Source organism: Octodon degus, unplaced genomic scaffold (genome assembly GCF_000260255.1).
Source record: "Octodon degus isolate 3935 unplaced genomic scaffold, OctDeg1.0 scaffold00255, whole genome shotgun sequence".
NCBI classification, from domain to species: domain Eukaryota; kingdom Metazoa; phylum Chordata; class Mammalia; order Rodentia; family Octodontidae; genus Octodon; species Octodon degus.
Genome location: NW_004524831.1, coordinates 2,907,117 through 2,924,492, shown reverse-complemented (window position 1 = coordinate 2,924,492; position 17,376 = coordinate 2,907,117). Strand labels below are relative to the sequence as shown.

At 39.0% G+C, this 17,376-nt stretch overlaps 3 gene segments (V, D, J or C); all 3 read left to right on the top strand.

Moving 5' to 3' along the window:
* The first annotated feature begins 993 nt into the window (after positions 1-993).
* On the top strand, positions 994-1,504 carry LOC101564429. The segment is given in 2 exon segments: positions 994-1,062; positions 1,176-1,504. Coding segments are annotated over 2 exon segments (375 nt in total).
* Positions 1,505-9,185: 7,681 nt separating this feature from the next.
* Positions 9,186-9,666, top strand: LOC101564031. The segment is given in 2 exon segments: positions 9,186-9,231; positions 9,338-9,666. Coding segments are annotated over 2 exon segments (375 nt in total).
* A 5,861-nt stretch (positions 9,667-15,527) lies between these two features.
* The window catches only part of LOC101563631, a 21,668-nt gene continuing 19,819 nt past the window's right edge, over positions 15,528-17,376 (top strand). The window contains 2 exon segments of the V gene segment in view: positions 15,528-15,631; positions 15,736-16,056. Of these exon segments, the coding sequence occupies positions 15,586-15,631; positions 15,736-16,056 (367 nt within the window).

The window sequence follows — 17,376 nt, the reverse complement described above, 5'->3', positions numbered from 1 at the left end:
ACCATTATTTCTTTTACACAAATTTCAGTATGAGGGCTACTGAATTTTGCACATACTTGAAAGAAAACTGACTCTGAAGAACTTAGCTTTGAAATATCAACAAATCATGATTTTTTGATATCACTGTCATCAAAAATTCATACTGTAATTTTTATACCATGAGGAGGGATTATCATATACAGGGGTAAATATTGCATTTTAGGAAACTAGCAAACAGGAGTATAGGAAAAATATTTTATGAAAAGCTAAAGAAAACTTAAAATTATGGCTCTATTATATATCTTGACATGGAGAAGATTATGCTAATGCTTAATAAATCACATATTTCTGTCAAAATGCATATTGATTAGTCTTCATGGAAATTATTTAATCTGTATAATACATATAGTACATAGTTTAGCATGGAAAGATTAATATATAGAGATAAATAAGGAAAGGAGCTATCAGAATCTTTAATATAAATTTTTTAAAAATGCTGGTTGTGTATTAATGAAAACATTGGGGTGTAGAAAAACCTTTTCATATTCTCTGCTTAGAAGAAGACATCTGACAAACATCATGCAGCATCAGCTCTTTGTGTTGGCATTGCTCAGTCAGCAGTTGAGAACTGCGGGAAGAAATGTAGGGTCAAATATAAAGGATGATTTTATAAAATATGAAGTCACATCTCATAGGTCTATTATGTTTCTTTGTTTATGTCACATCTGTGAAATATATGAAATGATCCAATCCATTAGTTATATACAGATATAGAAATAAGCGAAACAGATGAGGTTAACTGTCATTACACCGACACATAGGAAGAAATGGTATTTTCTACCATATTAGGAATATTATAAAAGACCTTTAAAAATATGCTCATGAGTTTGGGCCCTTCTGTATCTGAAGCTTCCACAATACAGCTGTTTGCATAGCATGAGGATATGCAAATCTGGCCTAGGTCTGCTGATAAATACCAGGCCAGCCTGAACCCTGCAGCTCTGGGGAGGAGCAGGACTGTATACCAGTGGCTCACCATGGAATTTACTAAGAACTGGGTTTTCCTCCTTGCTGTTTTAAAAGGTAGTATGTGAAGAATAAGAGCTACTGGGTGTAGGCGTGCACATGAGTGGGATAAATGGTGGATAAATTTATGTGACAGTTTCCTGAGCAGGATGTGTCTGTGTTTTTTTCAGCTGTCCAGGCTGAGGTGCAGCTGGTGGAGTCCGGGGGACGCTTGGTGCAACCTGGCGGGTCCCTGAGACTCTCATGTGCAGCCTCTGGATTCGCCTTCAGTAGCTACTACATGAGTTGGGTCCGGCAGACTCCAGGAAAGGGGCTGGAGTGGATCGCATACATCAGTGGTAGTAGTAATGATATAAACTACGCAGCCTCCGTGAAGGGCCGGTTCACCATCTCCAGAGACAACAGCAAGAACACGCTGTATCTGCAAGTGAATAACGTGAGAACTGAAGACACTGCGTTGTATTACTGCGCAAAATACACAGTGAGGGAATGTGCTTGAGAGCCCAGACTAAAACCTCCTTGCAAGGACGCTGAGGATCTGCAGGGGGCGATGAAGATCCACTCAGCACAGCCCAGGGCCCCAGGGCTGGTGCAGAGCAGGAAGCTGTGGGTTAAGGATTTCCTTCTGAAATCTGAAATTTCCTCTGTATCTTATCACATAGCTGGAAGAGACTCAAATACACAGGCAACAGATTATTTATGAAGTACTAACGATAAAAATACAGATTTCATTATTTTTATTTCGTACTTTTATTCTTGTCCTTAAATTTTTAATTTTTAATTTATATTAAAGAATAATAATAATTGAGAAGACAACGGAAACAGTAAACATTAAGAAGAACAAGATGAGAGGTCTTCAACCGTTACATGTATTTTCCCTTTCTTTTATATACATTTTATTAAAAGCCAATAAATCTGAAAGTAACTTACACATTTTGAGAAGTTGCTTTCCAATGTCACATCTCATTATCTAAAAATGAAACTGTAGCTTTTCTCATTATGAGAAATGATTGTCTATTGCAAGAGTAAATGTTTCAGATCAGGAAATTAAGTTATTTCTGTCGATCTCCACATGGTCTGAGAATGCACAGCTCTCTCCTCCCTTTGTCCGCCCCAGGAGACCTGGTCGCAGACTCAGCCCAGCACCGTGCAGAACCTGCACTTAGGAAGGAGGAAGATGGGTAGCCAAACTGAACTCAGGGAAGTGTTCAGGGCCCTTGCTGGGCTCTTTTTGCCTTTTTTTTTTTTTTTTTTGTGGAACTGGGGATTGAACTCAGGCCCTCGTGCTTGCCAGGGAAGCGCTTATTCTACTGAGCCACCTCCCTGGTCTCTTTTTGCCTATGTTAATCAGCCAGAATTTTATTTATGTATCTTGAAATTCAGGAATTTATAAAATAAATCTGCCCATTGTTCTTTAATTTCCCTAAAATACACATGCTCAGATTTCAAACTATGTATCCATACAATAATAATGAATACTATTTCAGACAAAATGCTCCTATTTCATGTTTGTTTTCTTCCTTAGATTCCCAAATTTTATTTTATACATACTTACTTTATGCCACTTCATTGTGTATTTTTTTGTCACATAGTCTTCCTATTTTTTTTAATATTATCCTGAGAATCTTCAGCAGGTTGTTGAAACTAGGAATTAATTGATAGGATTCTCACCTTGACTAACTATATATGCTGATGCCTGAGAAATAAGCAACTGCCCTGAAGACAGCGATGTGTAATACTAGGGTCATGCTTGGAATGGCTGTCATTCTGGTCTTCTAAATACATGCTGCTTGTCATGTCATACCAATTACTGCCATCCTGTCTCTCAAGTAAATGTTTTTTAAAAAAAGGATGATAAATGAAAACAGGAAACAAGAAAAAAATGTCATAGGACTGTCCTGGTACAATGCTGTATATGGCTAGAATTCTAAATTTCTGAGTAAAAATATGTAATTGTTTATTCCTATTTTTTAATATCTTTTATTTTTAAATTTTTTCTCCATATTCTGTAGGGACTTACAGTTTAACATATCAATACTTGATGGAAAATACCTGTTCCATATTATGTATCAGATGTTTGATATTCAGACAGATAATGAAATTAAGCTCAGGACATAGGAGAACCTGTACTGTAACATCATGAAACTCAGTTGTGTTACAAATTTTCTGATCAAGGAGATTATAGGGCCACAGATTATGTGGAGTTGCCTAAGGAGTGTCACATGGAGAGAAAACATTCTCTCAGGCTTTCACAGAGAGCACATTGGCCAAGCAATGGCCATGACTCATCCACATGGCTGACACTGACAAAGGATCTACAGTTGGAGGTACAGGGTCTCAGAATAAATCCTGAAGGGATTTGACTGACCTTATCAGATCCAAAGCTACAACTCTTGTTACATAGGTCTTGCTTTATCTTGGTCTTAACCAACGAGCAGAAAAGTATAAAAACGAAATATAAGAAGTAAAGCCATGTTGCTATGAAGAACTGTAGGGGACCCATGTCAACAACTTCTGACATTGCCAGTCAAGCAGAAGACCCAATATGATTATGGACTACTGGACTATTTTGGAATATTTTACTGAGTTCACACATCTATAATATTTAAATGACAGAACTAAACAAAAAAGGGGATACAGTTGAATGACCATTTTGTATTTGTATTCAAAATGGTTAGGATAGATATATAGCTACATTCTTTTAATTCAATTAATAGAGGGATTTGTTCTAACAGTGTTTGTAAATAGGTTATCATGTCTGCATCTTGTACAACAAATAACCACTATGAAGACAGTATGCAATGTGTTAATTATTGGAATTATCCTACCAATTTGATTTGAAACTGTCTCATTGCTATTTATTTCTCAATAAAATTATGGGGAAAAAAGAAAGAATTTAGGGAAAAGTAGCAAAACATTAATTTCTCTGAAGTTCTAATGATCAGTGAGTACTGCCACTTTGCTAGTACCCGATGTCAAAACTCTTATACAGTATTTCAAGCATATATTATAATTTGAAATAAGAATTCTGATATGGTTAGAAATGTGTAACGCTTGTATTTGGAAACTGTCCTGGTTGCTTTTCTCCTTGATGAAGTTCACCAAAAATTACAGGGAGAAATGCTGATTTAGCTCAGTTTGTAGAGGTTTCAGTACATAATTATCTGGCCCCAAGGCAGGGTTGCTTGGCAGAGGAGCATCGCAGACGTTCTTGGCAACAAAAGACAAAAATGCAAGAAGACACACTCCTTCATTTTCCTTATGTTGTATCCAGGCTCCTGGAATTATGATGAGGCCAAGCCAATCAGAGGACTGAAATGATAACCACCCACCCCTAATCCTAGTATCCTTCATCCTATCATTAAAACATGATTCAACCCTAACATCATATCCTCTAGATGCAGCTGCCTCTGAGAAATGCCCACATATGACACATGAGGCTTTGGGAGACCCCTAAACCCAAGCCATAACAGTGACTTACTATCTGAAAATAGACAATGGGGATAATTGCACCTTTCTCCAGGTACGGCTGTTTCATAGGTGTCCTTCCCTTGGCTATAGAGCACTCAAGGTTTTAGTTTTGCAACTTAGTTTCTCATGCATGGGATTCTAAACCTGGAAGGTCATACTGAGATTCCATATTATCTAGAATAATACAGCCTCCAAACAGCACACTAGATCAAAACCAGGGCTCCATGTAATGTCACAGGGCTTGTGTGTACTAACTATGTTGTTCACAACACCTCAGTTTGCTTGAATAGAAAGTGGACACACTGTCAACATGAAGTGATTTCACGTGTAAATGATTTGGAATGGTTCTGTTGCAGACTGTTTAACAAATGTTCAATGGGGTAATAGCACAAGTAATTTACTCAGGAAAAACTGATTTTTTTGGATAAAATATTTTATGCGCATTTGATTAACTATTTCCCTTATCATTGATCGTTTTTTTTTTTTTTTTTTTTTTCAGTACCGGGGATCAAACTTGGGACTTTGTGCTTGTAAGGCAGGCACTTATGCCACTGAGCTATCTCCCTTCCCTTACCATTTAAAAAGACATATAGTGCTTCTGTGTGTATGTATGCATGGTTTCAAAAGAAGAATAAGGAGACAGTTTATCCTTCCTGTAATATTTTCTATTAAGGAAAATAGCCTATTATCTTGATGTAATAAATAATACCTAATTCATAACTTGTCTTCACAATTAGATAATAAATACCTAATTCATCAATATAAACTACTGCATATAAGGACCAATTAAAAATTGTGTAGGGCCAGTGAGATAGCTCAGTGGACTAAGCATTTGCTTGGGTAAGCGCATGAGCCAGGGTTTGATCCCTGGCACCACAGGCCATGCCAGCTCCACCTCTAGGCCTGCTGAGCAGTTGATGGAGTCTGCGCATGGTGGCTCATGCCTGTAATCCCAGCAGTAGGGAGACTGGGGACAAGGATCACTATGAGTCCAAGCTGTGTAGTGAGACCCTGCAAACACAGAAATTTTGTGAATGTTTACATTAAAAAATTCCAGTAAAATCCATGTTGCATTAATTTTCCTCAAAATATCTCCTCAGTTTGAATAAAATGGCATCTAACTTGAGATACTTCTCTTTCTTATGAGATCTGGGATTGCAGTAGTGAGCCATCAGTTCCAGGTGAGTTTTCTGCATTCTTAAATTTGTTGTTTTAACTAGCTGGTGAGATCTTACATGCTTCTCTGGCTCCACTATTTCTTCTTCAGTGGTTGTAGTGGGACTCTCTCATTGGCTGATGATTCACTTAATCATGCATTTAGAGACAGGGCATCAATTTGTCACGTAGGTGGACCCAAACTCATAGGCTTAGGTGAACGTCCTGCCTGAACATCTCACATAGCTGGGACCATACCTGAGTACCTACCATTAAAATAGAGATACCAAAATCCAGGCATCACTTCTCTCCATGCCAGCCCACCATGTTCTCAGTAGAAGACAAGTTAGTAAACTGGTATATGAGGAGTCAGGGTGGCATTGCTGCCAGAAAAAACCCAGAGTGGATCAGAAGCTTCTGCTTTGTACATTGTGCTGCTAGGATCCCATCTTCTCATGGTCCTTTTCCCACTGAAGCCCACTAACTGACTTGGCATCTCAGATAGACTTCTATGCGTCAACTAGGAAGGGATATTTGCTCTAAATTCACTTGGGGTTTGTAGAAACTACACTAGAGTGAGATCAAAACATCACTTCCCTATTCACTCAGAGAATAGAAAAGATGTTTGAATATGAAACATCCTTAGTCCCTGGCTACTATCATTAGGCTTCATGGTCCTTCTCACAGAAAAACAATCCTGGCATGCTTTTTTCTCAGAAGTCAAATCTCAGTAGGATTTTATCTTTAAGGTCTTTTCATTCCCAGCTGTATGACAGCACCTCTGCCATCATCTTCTGCTTCTCAGACTGAGATATGTGGGACGCATCTGTGTGCATCTATTTATGGCAGAATAATGAGAATCCCTTGATTGTAGGTGAAGATTGTGAACAGTTTTCAGCAGCTATTTCTAAAACTGCTCTTCCTGTCTCCTGATGATTGAGCACCATTTGGTTTTTTTAGTCTTTTGAAGAAATGTTCTGGAAAAACATATTTTTTAAAGATGTGGTTTTCTTATGTTTCTCAGTCTAGATGCTAACTTCTGAGCTGAAAGAGTCTCCTACCTCAGCCTTGTACATTACTGGGACTAAAGATGCCTGCACTGCACCCAGGTATTAAAAAAACATCTTGTAGTCCAAAGAAGATAACAAATTGATAAAGGTTTAGCATTTTTTAAACATTTCCCCAGAGATAAATGTCCCTATGCTTTACTTTGAGCAGGAAACTTCTAGGTCCTTGAAAGCCCAATAAAGTATTGTGGTCTTAGTCACACCATAGAATTTGGAGCAATGGGGAAAACCTCAAAAGGAACTTGCCACAGCAACTGATGTGCACAGATCAAAATCTATTGTAGAGATGTTGCTTCAGGCTTATGGATGCACTGTGCTCCCATGGGACAGATGACAAATAGTCCTGAAGATGGATGATATGGTTAGATGTTTACTTCCACAAAATCTAAAAGACTGGTGTTTAACTAGGAGGTAGATTTTCATGCACTTGAGTAGATGCCCTGTCATGGAAACCAGGAAGCCTGTGATGTCATTACCACATAATGAGGTCACAGGCAGAATCTTGGGCTGATGGTCAGGTTCCAGGCCCTCAATGTCTGGTGGAAGGGAGCAGAGAGAAGGCAAAGGAAACCTATCTGAGTTCTGTCTGGCCATGGTACTCACTTCCTTATTATGTAGCCACTCTCTGTGTAGCCACCACTTCAGTGACCACAGGATGGGAAGAGTCCCATGTTGTGATATGGACGGGAGAATCAAGATAAATCTTAAAGACAGATTTAACAACTGTAACCCTACAGATTCAGTAGAGAGACAGATGTTTGGGTGCATTCAGGGGACGAGGGACATCCCCTCAGAGTTGGACCCCAAGAATAGGAGAGATTTGTACATGTATAGAAGAAGGCCATCCCAGCTGAGTAGACATAATAAAAATAGACAGAGTCTTCTTAATATTTTTATGATGTGTGCATTTATGGAAGACATGTTTTTACAACTCAGTTCTTCAGTGAAATAGGAAATAAATAGGCTTACCAAAGATAACGCAGATAATAGTGGAATGTTCTGCTCACTTTCGGGTTTCTGTTGTTCATGCTGAGGTCCAGATTTACACTTGAGAATAAGATTTGCACGAATTTCATTACATTTGAATAATACAGACATTTGGAAAGAAATTCAAATTCCTCCAAGCCAAATAAGGTCCTCCAATGACTTTACAAGAAAAGAGTCAGAGTTCCATTTAATAATTCACACTATATTCATGACAAAAAGATAAGGTACAACATGGGAGCCTTAATATTTAACATTCTTCTTCTAAAAAAGGCAAAGAGGAGATGAAGGACTTTGAATACTTCCTCCAGATTCTCCAAGTTTAAGTATTTAGTGAAATGATTTGAAACACACATGCATGCATTGTGGAATGAAATTTTTCTTTGGATGTGAAAAAGAAAGATCCCAAGTCTTCTAAAAGGGAAGCTGCAAGGCCTAACAATTTCCATGTATATTTGCTCTCAGACATGCTGACAAATGTTGTGGACGTAACAGCTCTGCTGTAAGACACTATGCCTAGAGAGGGAAACTCTCCTATTTTACAGTCCTCTCATTTCCTCAGATGAGGTTCAGCAATTGTATGTACTCACCCTTCCACAGAGCTTCAAAACCAGTTATATACATGTATATGCAAATGAATGCACTGAGCATCCTAAGGTCATCAAAACCAGTTTCTTTTGGATTCATGTAAAGAGTTTATTAATTGGAAGGGTCTTCTGGTACACAGATCCACATAGTAGCTGTCTGAGAAATCATGTTTCCACCAGTAGTATCACTATTGAAAATTAAATTAGTAATAAAGTGAAAGAGCTACAAAAATGTTTGTCAGATTATTATTATTATTATTATTTTGGTGGAACCAGGATTGAACTCAGGCCCTTGCACTTGCCATGCAAGTGCTTATTTTATTGAGCTAGCTCCCCAGGCCCCAAATCTTGAATATGTACTTCAAAAAATAATGGTTATCTATTTATGAAAATATAGAGGTGCAGAAAAATTCTGTCATGTTCTCTCATTAGAAGAAGATGTCTGCGAAATGTCATGAAGCATGACCGCTTTGTCCTGACATTGCTCAGACAGCAGCTGAGTACTGTGGGAAGGATTATAGGACAGAATACAAAGGACAATTTCATAAAACATATAGCTCACATCTCATAGGTCTATTTTGCTTCTTGCTCTATGTTCACATCTGCAAAACATATAAAATGATCCAGTCCATTAATTACATACAGATATAGAAACAATGAAAACAGATGAGGTTAAGTATTTCTTAATTAATCCACCCACAAGAAGAAACTATTTTCTACTATACTAAGAATATTAGAAAACACATCTGAAAACATGGCCATGGGTTTTGGGCCTTTCTGTATATGAAGCTTCTACAATACACTGTCTATAGAGATGGAGGGTATGCAAATAGGGCATCTTTCTGCCGATAAATACTAGATCTGGAAGCCCAGGGGCTCTTATTCAGTGACCAGGACTGAATACAGGTAGATCACCATGGTATTTAACAAAAGCTGGGTTTTCCTTCTTGCTGTTTTACAAGGTAACTCATGAAGAGTAAGAGTTATGGAGTATAGGAGTGGCCATAAGTTGGATAAATAGTAGATATGCATAATAATTTCTTAAGCAGAGTGTCTCTGTCTTTGCAGGTATCCAATCTGAGGTGCAGCTGGTAGAGTCTGGCGGGGGCTTGGTGCAGCCTGGCGGGTCCGTGAGACTCTCCTGTGCAGCCTCTGGTTTCACCTTCAGTAGCTCCTACATGAATTGGATCCGGCAGCCTTCAGGGAAGGGGCTGGAGTTGGTCTCATACATCAGTGGTGATAGTAGTGATATATACTATCTAGACTCTATGAAGGGCCGATTCACCATCTCCAGAGACAACAGCAAGAACACGCTCTATCTGCAAATGAACAACGTGAGAACCGAGGACACGGCCCTGTATTTCTGTGCCAGCCACAGTGAGGGAATGTCCATGTGAGCCCAGACACAAACCTCCTTGCAAGGACACTGAGGATCAGCAGGGGGCAACGGGGATCCACTGAGCACAGCCAATGGCCCCAGAGCAGGTGCAGAGCAGGAAGCTGTGGACTAAGCACTTCCTGTTGGCCTCTAGGATTTCCTCTGTGCCTTCACATCACATAACCATAAAAAACCTGAAATACATAGTCTACAGATGATTTGTAAAGTATTCAAGATAGTAATACAATTTTCCTCTTGCATATTTCATTTTTCAAAGAAACAATTATTTATTGCCAATGAACCTGAATTAAACTTGCACATTTTTAATAGTAAATATCCTTTCAATGTCATATCATCATTGTCCAAAAATGAAATTTTTATTTTATGAAGAGTGATTGCCTACTGTAGGATTAAATGATTCAGATTATGAAATTAAATTATTCGCATTGCTCCCCACAAGATCCGAGAATGCACAGCTCTGTCCTCCCCGTGGCCATCTTGGGAGACCTGCTCCTCAGGATCAGTCCAGCACCATGTGGAGAAATTGTGCTCAGGGAGGAGAAATAGTGGGAACCTGACCTGGCCTAGAGCAGCATTAGGGACTGGGCTTTCTCTGTTTGTCCTTTATAATTGGCTGGAATTTTACTTATATGACTTAAAACTAGGAATTTATAAAATAAATCTTCCCATTCTTCTTTAGCTCCACATGACCTTAAACACATATGCTCAAATTTCAAGGCATGTATCAGTAAAACAGAAGTTAATATTTGATATAGCATGGTCTTCTTTCATTATATGTATTTTTTCCTAAAAGATTCCTAAATATTTCTTATATACATTTTTATTTTTTGTTAGTATATTCTGTATTCCTTGGTCATATATTCTTACTGAATTTTTAGAAAGTAGTCGTCATATATAACTCCATTCCTAATTATATTATTTGGGTTATTATGGTGTTCTGTAAAGCAAAGTGTACTGTGAATACAAGGAAATTATTTAAAACATCCACTCTGGAAACATGGCAGAGCTGAGGTGATGTCTTCAAACATGGATGCCACATATATCCCTCAGTTGTGGCCGTGGGCCTCATGGTCACTGTCATCCTGGGAAGCTAAATCGCCTCCATCTCCTCACTCAGCTGTGCACCTCACCTGGACCATCCCCATCACTGCTGTGACCTGCTTACAGGAATGAACACTCCTTTTCTAGTAGTGTCCCAGGTGTGTATCTGTAGTTCCCAGCCCAGTTTGAGAGCACCTTTCAGAACAACGCCATCACCTGAGATGTATGCAGATCCAAACTATTGGCCCTTCTGAATTCCATTTTTCTGAAGAGCCTTTTCATTTCTAAAACTTCTCTTGAGTTTCATTGTGTTTCTCTCTTCTCTGTCACTGACTCGGTATATCAATTTGAAATAGACAGTAGATCCATGATTTAAGTAAGAGGTCAAGGATGACCAAAGAAGTTGCATCCAGATTTTGATCCAACATGGAAAGACAAGAGAGCACATCAGAAAGCTGCTGTTTTGAGTGAGGGCTAGAAGGACAGCAGGCTCTGCAATGGGTCCAGGCTGCTTTGTAGACTTCACTGTCACTGAAACCATATCATCCAGCAAGTTCAATGGTATTTAGTGTCAGTGGCAGGTAAGGTTGTTGTTTGGTTTCGCTAGCCAGCCTCTGTAGGTAATTAAGAGCAGAGCCTTTTAGGAGTATAAAACAAGGTTCTGTGATCATGTGCAAATAGACACTCTCCAATTGAAAGTATAGCCTTGGTTGAATATTTAATAATCCAGTGGGAATTATTCAATTCATAGAGAACCACACACCTGTGATGCCAGCACTCAGGAAGCAAAGACATGGATTTTGCCTGAAGTTGGAGGCCAGTCTGAGGTATATAGTGAGCTCAAGGACAGGCTGACCTTCATAGCAAGACCTTGTCTCAGAAAACCAAATCATCATCAACATCCTCACAATCATCATGTGAAAACAATTACTCTTCTTTGGGCAGTGTTCTACCATGTCTTTCAGCCACCCCATCATTGCCTAAAAGTCTTAACTATAAAGTGTCCATGTTTAAGAGAATTGGAGTTCATGAATATTAGATATGCTTTGAACACTTTCCTTTGAGAAATCTTCAGCTCCAGAATGGTCAGCTTGATTTCAGCTACATTTCCTGGATGCTAAGTTGAAAATTTCTGAAGCCTCTCTATTGCTTTTGGCAGGGGTCTTATAGGCAAAGCTGTACAGCTTGGTTTAACACAGGCATGAGATACTCAATAATTTGGAAGCATAAACCAGCAGATATTTTTTGACATTCATCTCCCTAGTTTAGGTACACTGCAAGGAAAGCTTTGTGGAATTATAAACCTAGCAGTTGTTCCTCAGAAAGCTTAAACTCTGTTTATTCTGTGTTATGTTGGTTAATTTCAACTTTGTGGACTCTGAGACAGTTTTGTCCTTATTAATGGTAATACTTATATTTGCAGTTAATGCTAGCAATCCTACCTCTTTTGCCTTGAGTTTTATTATTTGATACTGACTCTTCAAAACCTCCTGTGTGGATCTCAGGATAAATCCTGAGGGGATTTCAGTGACCTTATCGGACCCAAAAGCTACAACTCTTGTTGCACAGGTCCTGCTTTACCTTGGTCTTAACCATCCAGTAGAAAAGTATGAAGACGAAATATAGGAAGTAAAGTCATGCTGTTATGTTGAGCTGTGGGGGACTCAGGTCAATAATTTCTGGCATTGCCAGTTAAACAGAAGACCCAATGCTATTATGGACTACTGGACTATTTTGGAATATTTTGCTGAGTTTACACACCTATAATATTCAAATAACAGAACTTAACAAAAAAAGGGGATACAGATGAATGTCCATTTTGTATCTGTGTATTCAAAGTGGTTAAGATAGATAGTTACATTCTCTTAATGAATAGAGGGATTTGTTCTAATGGTGTTTGTAAATAGGATATCAAGTCCGCATCTTGTACAGCAATTAACCACTAGGAAGAATGTATGCAATGTGTTAATTATTAAAATTGTCCAACCAATTTAGTTTGAAACTGTCTCATTGCTATTTGTTTCTCAATAAAATTATAGAAAAAACCCCTCCTGTGCATGATCCTGAAGCTACAGAATGTAGGACATGTGAATATGAGTGATGACCAGCTGACCATGTATATCCCTCCACTCTGTCAGGGACTTCTGAAAATGATTGCCAACAAAGATGTTCAGTTGGCTGTAGGCTTTTGTTGCCTGGTTCAACAGGCCTTGTGCTACCAATGTGCATGTGGTATTGAAGCTCAGTTCGTGGGTCCCTTCTGGGAGGGCAAGCTCTGCTGCACCACTCATCTCCAAATGCTTTGAGGTGCAACAAATGATGAAAGTTTTATTTCCCCTCCTCAGCGTGATCATCTTGGGAGTATTACATGAGGTTTACAGACAGCTAAGAATTCATTATAGTGTTCTAAATGGCACAGAGCACCTCACTATTTATGCAAGCTATTGCTTTTTTGAATGGTTGAACATTTTCAGATTGATGAAAGGTGGGCAAAAAAGACAGAGAGATAGGGGAGAAAAAGAACTCAGAGCAATTTTGGGCCAAGTACACAAGGAGAAAAAATTCATATATACTTTAGAAGATAGTGGTACTATCATGAAGGCGCATGACAGACTATTGAATCTATTCTAAGTGACATGAAGAACAATGTATTAGAGGTACATAGAGGATGCAGTCAAGCGCAGGATATAGCTGCTCAAGAAATGGAGCACCAGAATGTCCATTTGAAGATGCGGTTACAGCAAAGGTTAGACTAAAATACTTTGCAGGGCTTGTTCTAAATTCTTCAGAAGGTCCTGTGTGCTTAGAATCAGGGTGCACTACAGGGACATTTACCTCACAGAGAAGCAATTCATGAGCCCAGGAATTAAGTAGCAGAACTGAGGAAAGTGGCGATGACCATTATGCCTAGTAATCCACAGCAAAGTTTATGCTTTCTTTGCCTGAAGATGCATGTTCTGCTGGCCCAGGTGCCAGGTTCAGAGTGTGGGGAAGGCCTCTACCATGCATCATGATGATGATTTCATAGAACTCAAAGATGAAGTTTCATATGAACATTTTGTGCTGCTCCTGTCTCTGAGGAAACACGCTAACAAGGGAGAGAGAGTGTGGCGTAAGTGAATAATTTAGACTATCTAGATTGACTCATGTGTGCATCACTTCCTCAGGATCTCAGTATCTTCAATTTTCTCATACAGAAGACAGTAGGATGAGAACAAAATTTTCCAGGAATTCAAGAGTATAGCTTTCTTCCTCCAAAGGCTAGTGATATAGCTCAGCAACATCAGTGCCTGCCTGGCAAGTGCAAGGTCCTGAGTTCAATTCCAAGTAGAAAAAAAAGTCATTTTCCCTCCTGAAGCACAGTTCCATTTTAGGAGGTGTCAAATATCCAGCTCTCCCTATAGCTGAGGAGAGTGACACCTGAGGTCATGGTTGTAGATTTTTGGTGACAGACACACAGGCACATAATTCTGAGGCCAGATGAACATTACCACCTCTTGGAGACGTTTCATAGAATATGATAATTTTCTCTGTGATTCCTTATATATAGACATTTAACTTTATTTCATTTACAAAAATTTCAGTGTGAGGGCAATGAAAACTAGCAGATACAGGAAATAAAAGTTTGAATCTGAAGAACTTAAATGCTTTGGAATATCCTCATAGCGTGTTTGTCATTGTCATAAAAAATTAATATGCTAACTTTTTCACCATAAGGAAGAATTGTCACAAGAATTAATAAATGTTACATTTGAGGAAAGTTGAGGACAGGAGAAGATATACAAAAGAGGTTTTATGAAAAAGTAAAGCAGAATTTATGAGTACTGATGTGCTACATGTCATTACTGTTGGGGATGTTTATGTCAATATTTAAAAGTTGTATATACATGTCAAAATGTATCTCAGGTATTCTTTAGGAAAGTTAATTTAATAGTATAATACATACATAAAAGGTAATTTAGTATGAAAAGAACAATATACATGAAAAAGGGGGCCAACCAGATTGCTCAATGGATTAAAGTGCCTGCTTAGGAAGATGCAGGGGCTGGGGGTTCAATCCCCAGGCCTGCGGTGCAGACTCCAACCCTGGGGTGTGCTGAGATGGCGATTGAGATTGGGCATGGTGGTGTGTGCCTGTAATCCCAGCACTTGGAGGTTGAAAACAGGAGAATCACTACAAGCCCAGTCTGCATAGTGAGATCCTGTACACCCTGTCCTAAATTCATAAAAAAACAATACAGAGATAGATAAGAAAGGACCTCTCAGACTCTTGATTATGCAATTGAAAACATATGGTTGGATATTTATGAAAATATTGGGGTTCAGAGAAATCCTGCCATGTTATTTCTTTAGAATAAGATGGCTGTCAAACATTATGATGTGTTACCCCCTCTGTCTTGGCATTATTCAGACAGCAGATGAGTACTGTGGAACAGACTGTAAGACTGAATACAAAGGATGATTTTTAAAAAAGTATGACCTCAAAACTTATAGCTTTATTATACTTCCTGCTTGATGTTAACATCTGTAAATACATGAAATGATCCAATCCGTTAATTGTATACAGATATAGAAAGAAGGAAAACAGATGAGGTTAAATGGTTATCACTTCATCACACATAAGAAGAAACTGTATTTTCTATCATATTAAAAATATTACAAAACACATCTGAAAACATGCTCATGTGTTTGTGCCCTTCTGGATCTGAAGGTTTTATAAAACAGCTCTCTATATAGGTGGAGGACATGCAAATAGGGGCTACTTCTGCTGATAAAAATCAGGCCAGCCTACATCCTGCAGCCCTGGGGAGGAGCCCAGCCCTGGAAAGCCACGGGTTCTTATTCGGTGATCAGGATTCAATACAGAGAGCTCACCATGGAATTCACAAAGAGTTGGGTTTTCCTCCTTGCTGTTGTACAAGGTAATGCATGAAAAATGAGAGCTATTTAATGTAGGAGTGGACATGAGTCAGATAAATGCTGCATAAGTGTGACAGTTTCCTGAGAAATGTCTCTGTGTTTGCAGGTGTGCAGGCTGAGGTGCAGCTGGTGGAGTCTGGCGGGGGCTTGGTGCGGCCTGGCGGATCCCTGAGACTCTCTTGTGCAGCCTCTGGTTTCACCTTTAGTAACTACTACATGCACTGGATCCGCCAGACTCCAGGAAAGGGGCTGGAGTGGATCGCATACATCAGTGGTAGTAGTAATGATATAAACTACGCAGCCTCCGTGAAGGGCCGGTTCACCATCTCCAGAGACAACAGCAAGAACACGCTGTATCTGCAAGTGAATAACGTGAGAACCGAGGACACCGCGCTGTATTACTGCGCGAAAGACACAGTGAGGGAATGTGCTTGAGAGCCCAGACTAAAACCTCCTTGCAGGGACGCTGAGGATCAGCAGGGGGCGCTGGGGATCCACCGAGCACGGCCCAGGACCCCAGGGCAGGTGCAGAGCCCGTAGCTGTGCGTTGAGGAATTCCTATTGGCCTCTAGGGCTTCTGTTACGATTTAACATCACATAACTGGAAGAGACTTGAAATATACAGTCTACAGATAATTTATGATGTATTCAAAATAAAAAATTAGTATTCCTTATGCATATTTTTTCATTCCTTCTTAAATTTTATTAAAATCTAGTAAGTCTAAAAATAACTTATACATTTTGAGAAGTTTCCTTTGTGACATTTTATGATCTAAAAGTAATATTGTAGACATTCTCATCACGAGAAGTAATGTCTACTGCAGAAGTAAAGTGTCAAATTAGGAAAATAAATCATTCCTATCTCTCTCCACATGGTCTGAGAATGAGTAGCTCCACCGTCCCCTTAGCCATGTCAGAAGACTTGGTCCCCAGGCTCAGTCCCACACAATGCGGCACCAACATTCAAGAAAGAGGAAAATAGGCGGCCTAACTGGGCTCAGCGCAGTGCCCCAGTACCTTGGTCTGCTCTTTTTCTCACTGTTCATCAGTCAGGATCTTATTTACGTAACTTAAAAATTAGGTAGTTATAAAAAAAAAAGTAAAAGAAATAAAACCAAAGGTCACAGCCACCTCTTGGTTCACATAGGCATCAAACTGAGACTCCCAGACAGCACCACGTGCACTGAGGATGAGGTGGCCTGTCCAAGCCTTTGCCTGCGGAACGTGGAACACTCCTCAAGCAACATGAGTCATTTATGCAAATCCAAAATGAAGCTGACTGCTTTAAACCTTATAACTCTCTTCAGAATCTTCACATTTGCAACAGTGTATATGCATCTATATTTAATGTTGTGTATATTTGTCCAGAAATGTATTCACGTCATTGATGTTTAAATCCTCAACTGCTAAAAAAAAAAATTAGGTAGTTATAAAATAAATCTTAACCATTCTTCTTAACCCCCAACCCAAAACACACATGCTCAGATTTCAAGCTATGTATTAGAACAATAATGGATGATATTTAAGATAAAATGCTCTTATTTTGCAATATTTATTTTCTTTCCTAAACAGATTCTCTGATTTTGCTTTTATACTTTTTTTTTTTCCCGAGAACTGGGGATTGAACTCAGGTCCCTGTGCTTGACAGGCGAGCACTTATTCCACTGAGCCATCTCCCCGGCCCCCTACATTTTTGTTTTATTTCAGTCCATTCTATGTTCCTTTTTTTTTTTTTTTAATTTTTTTT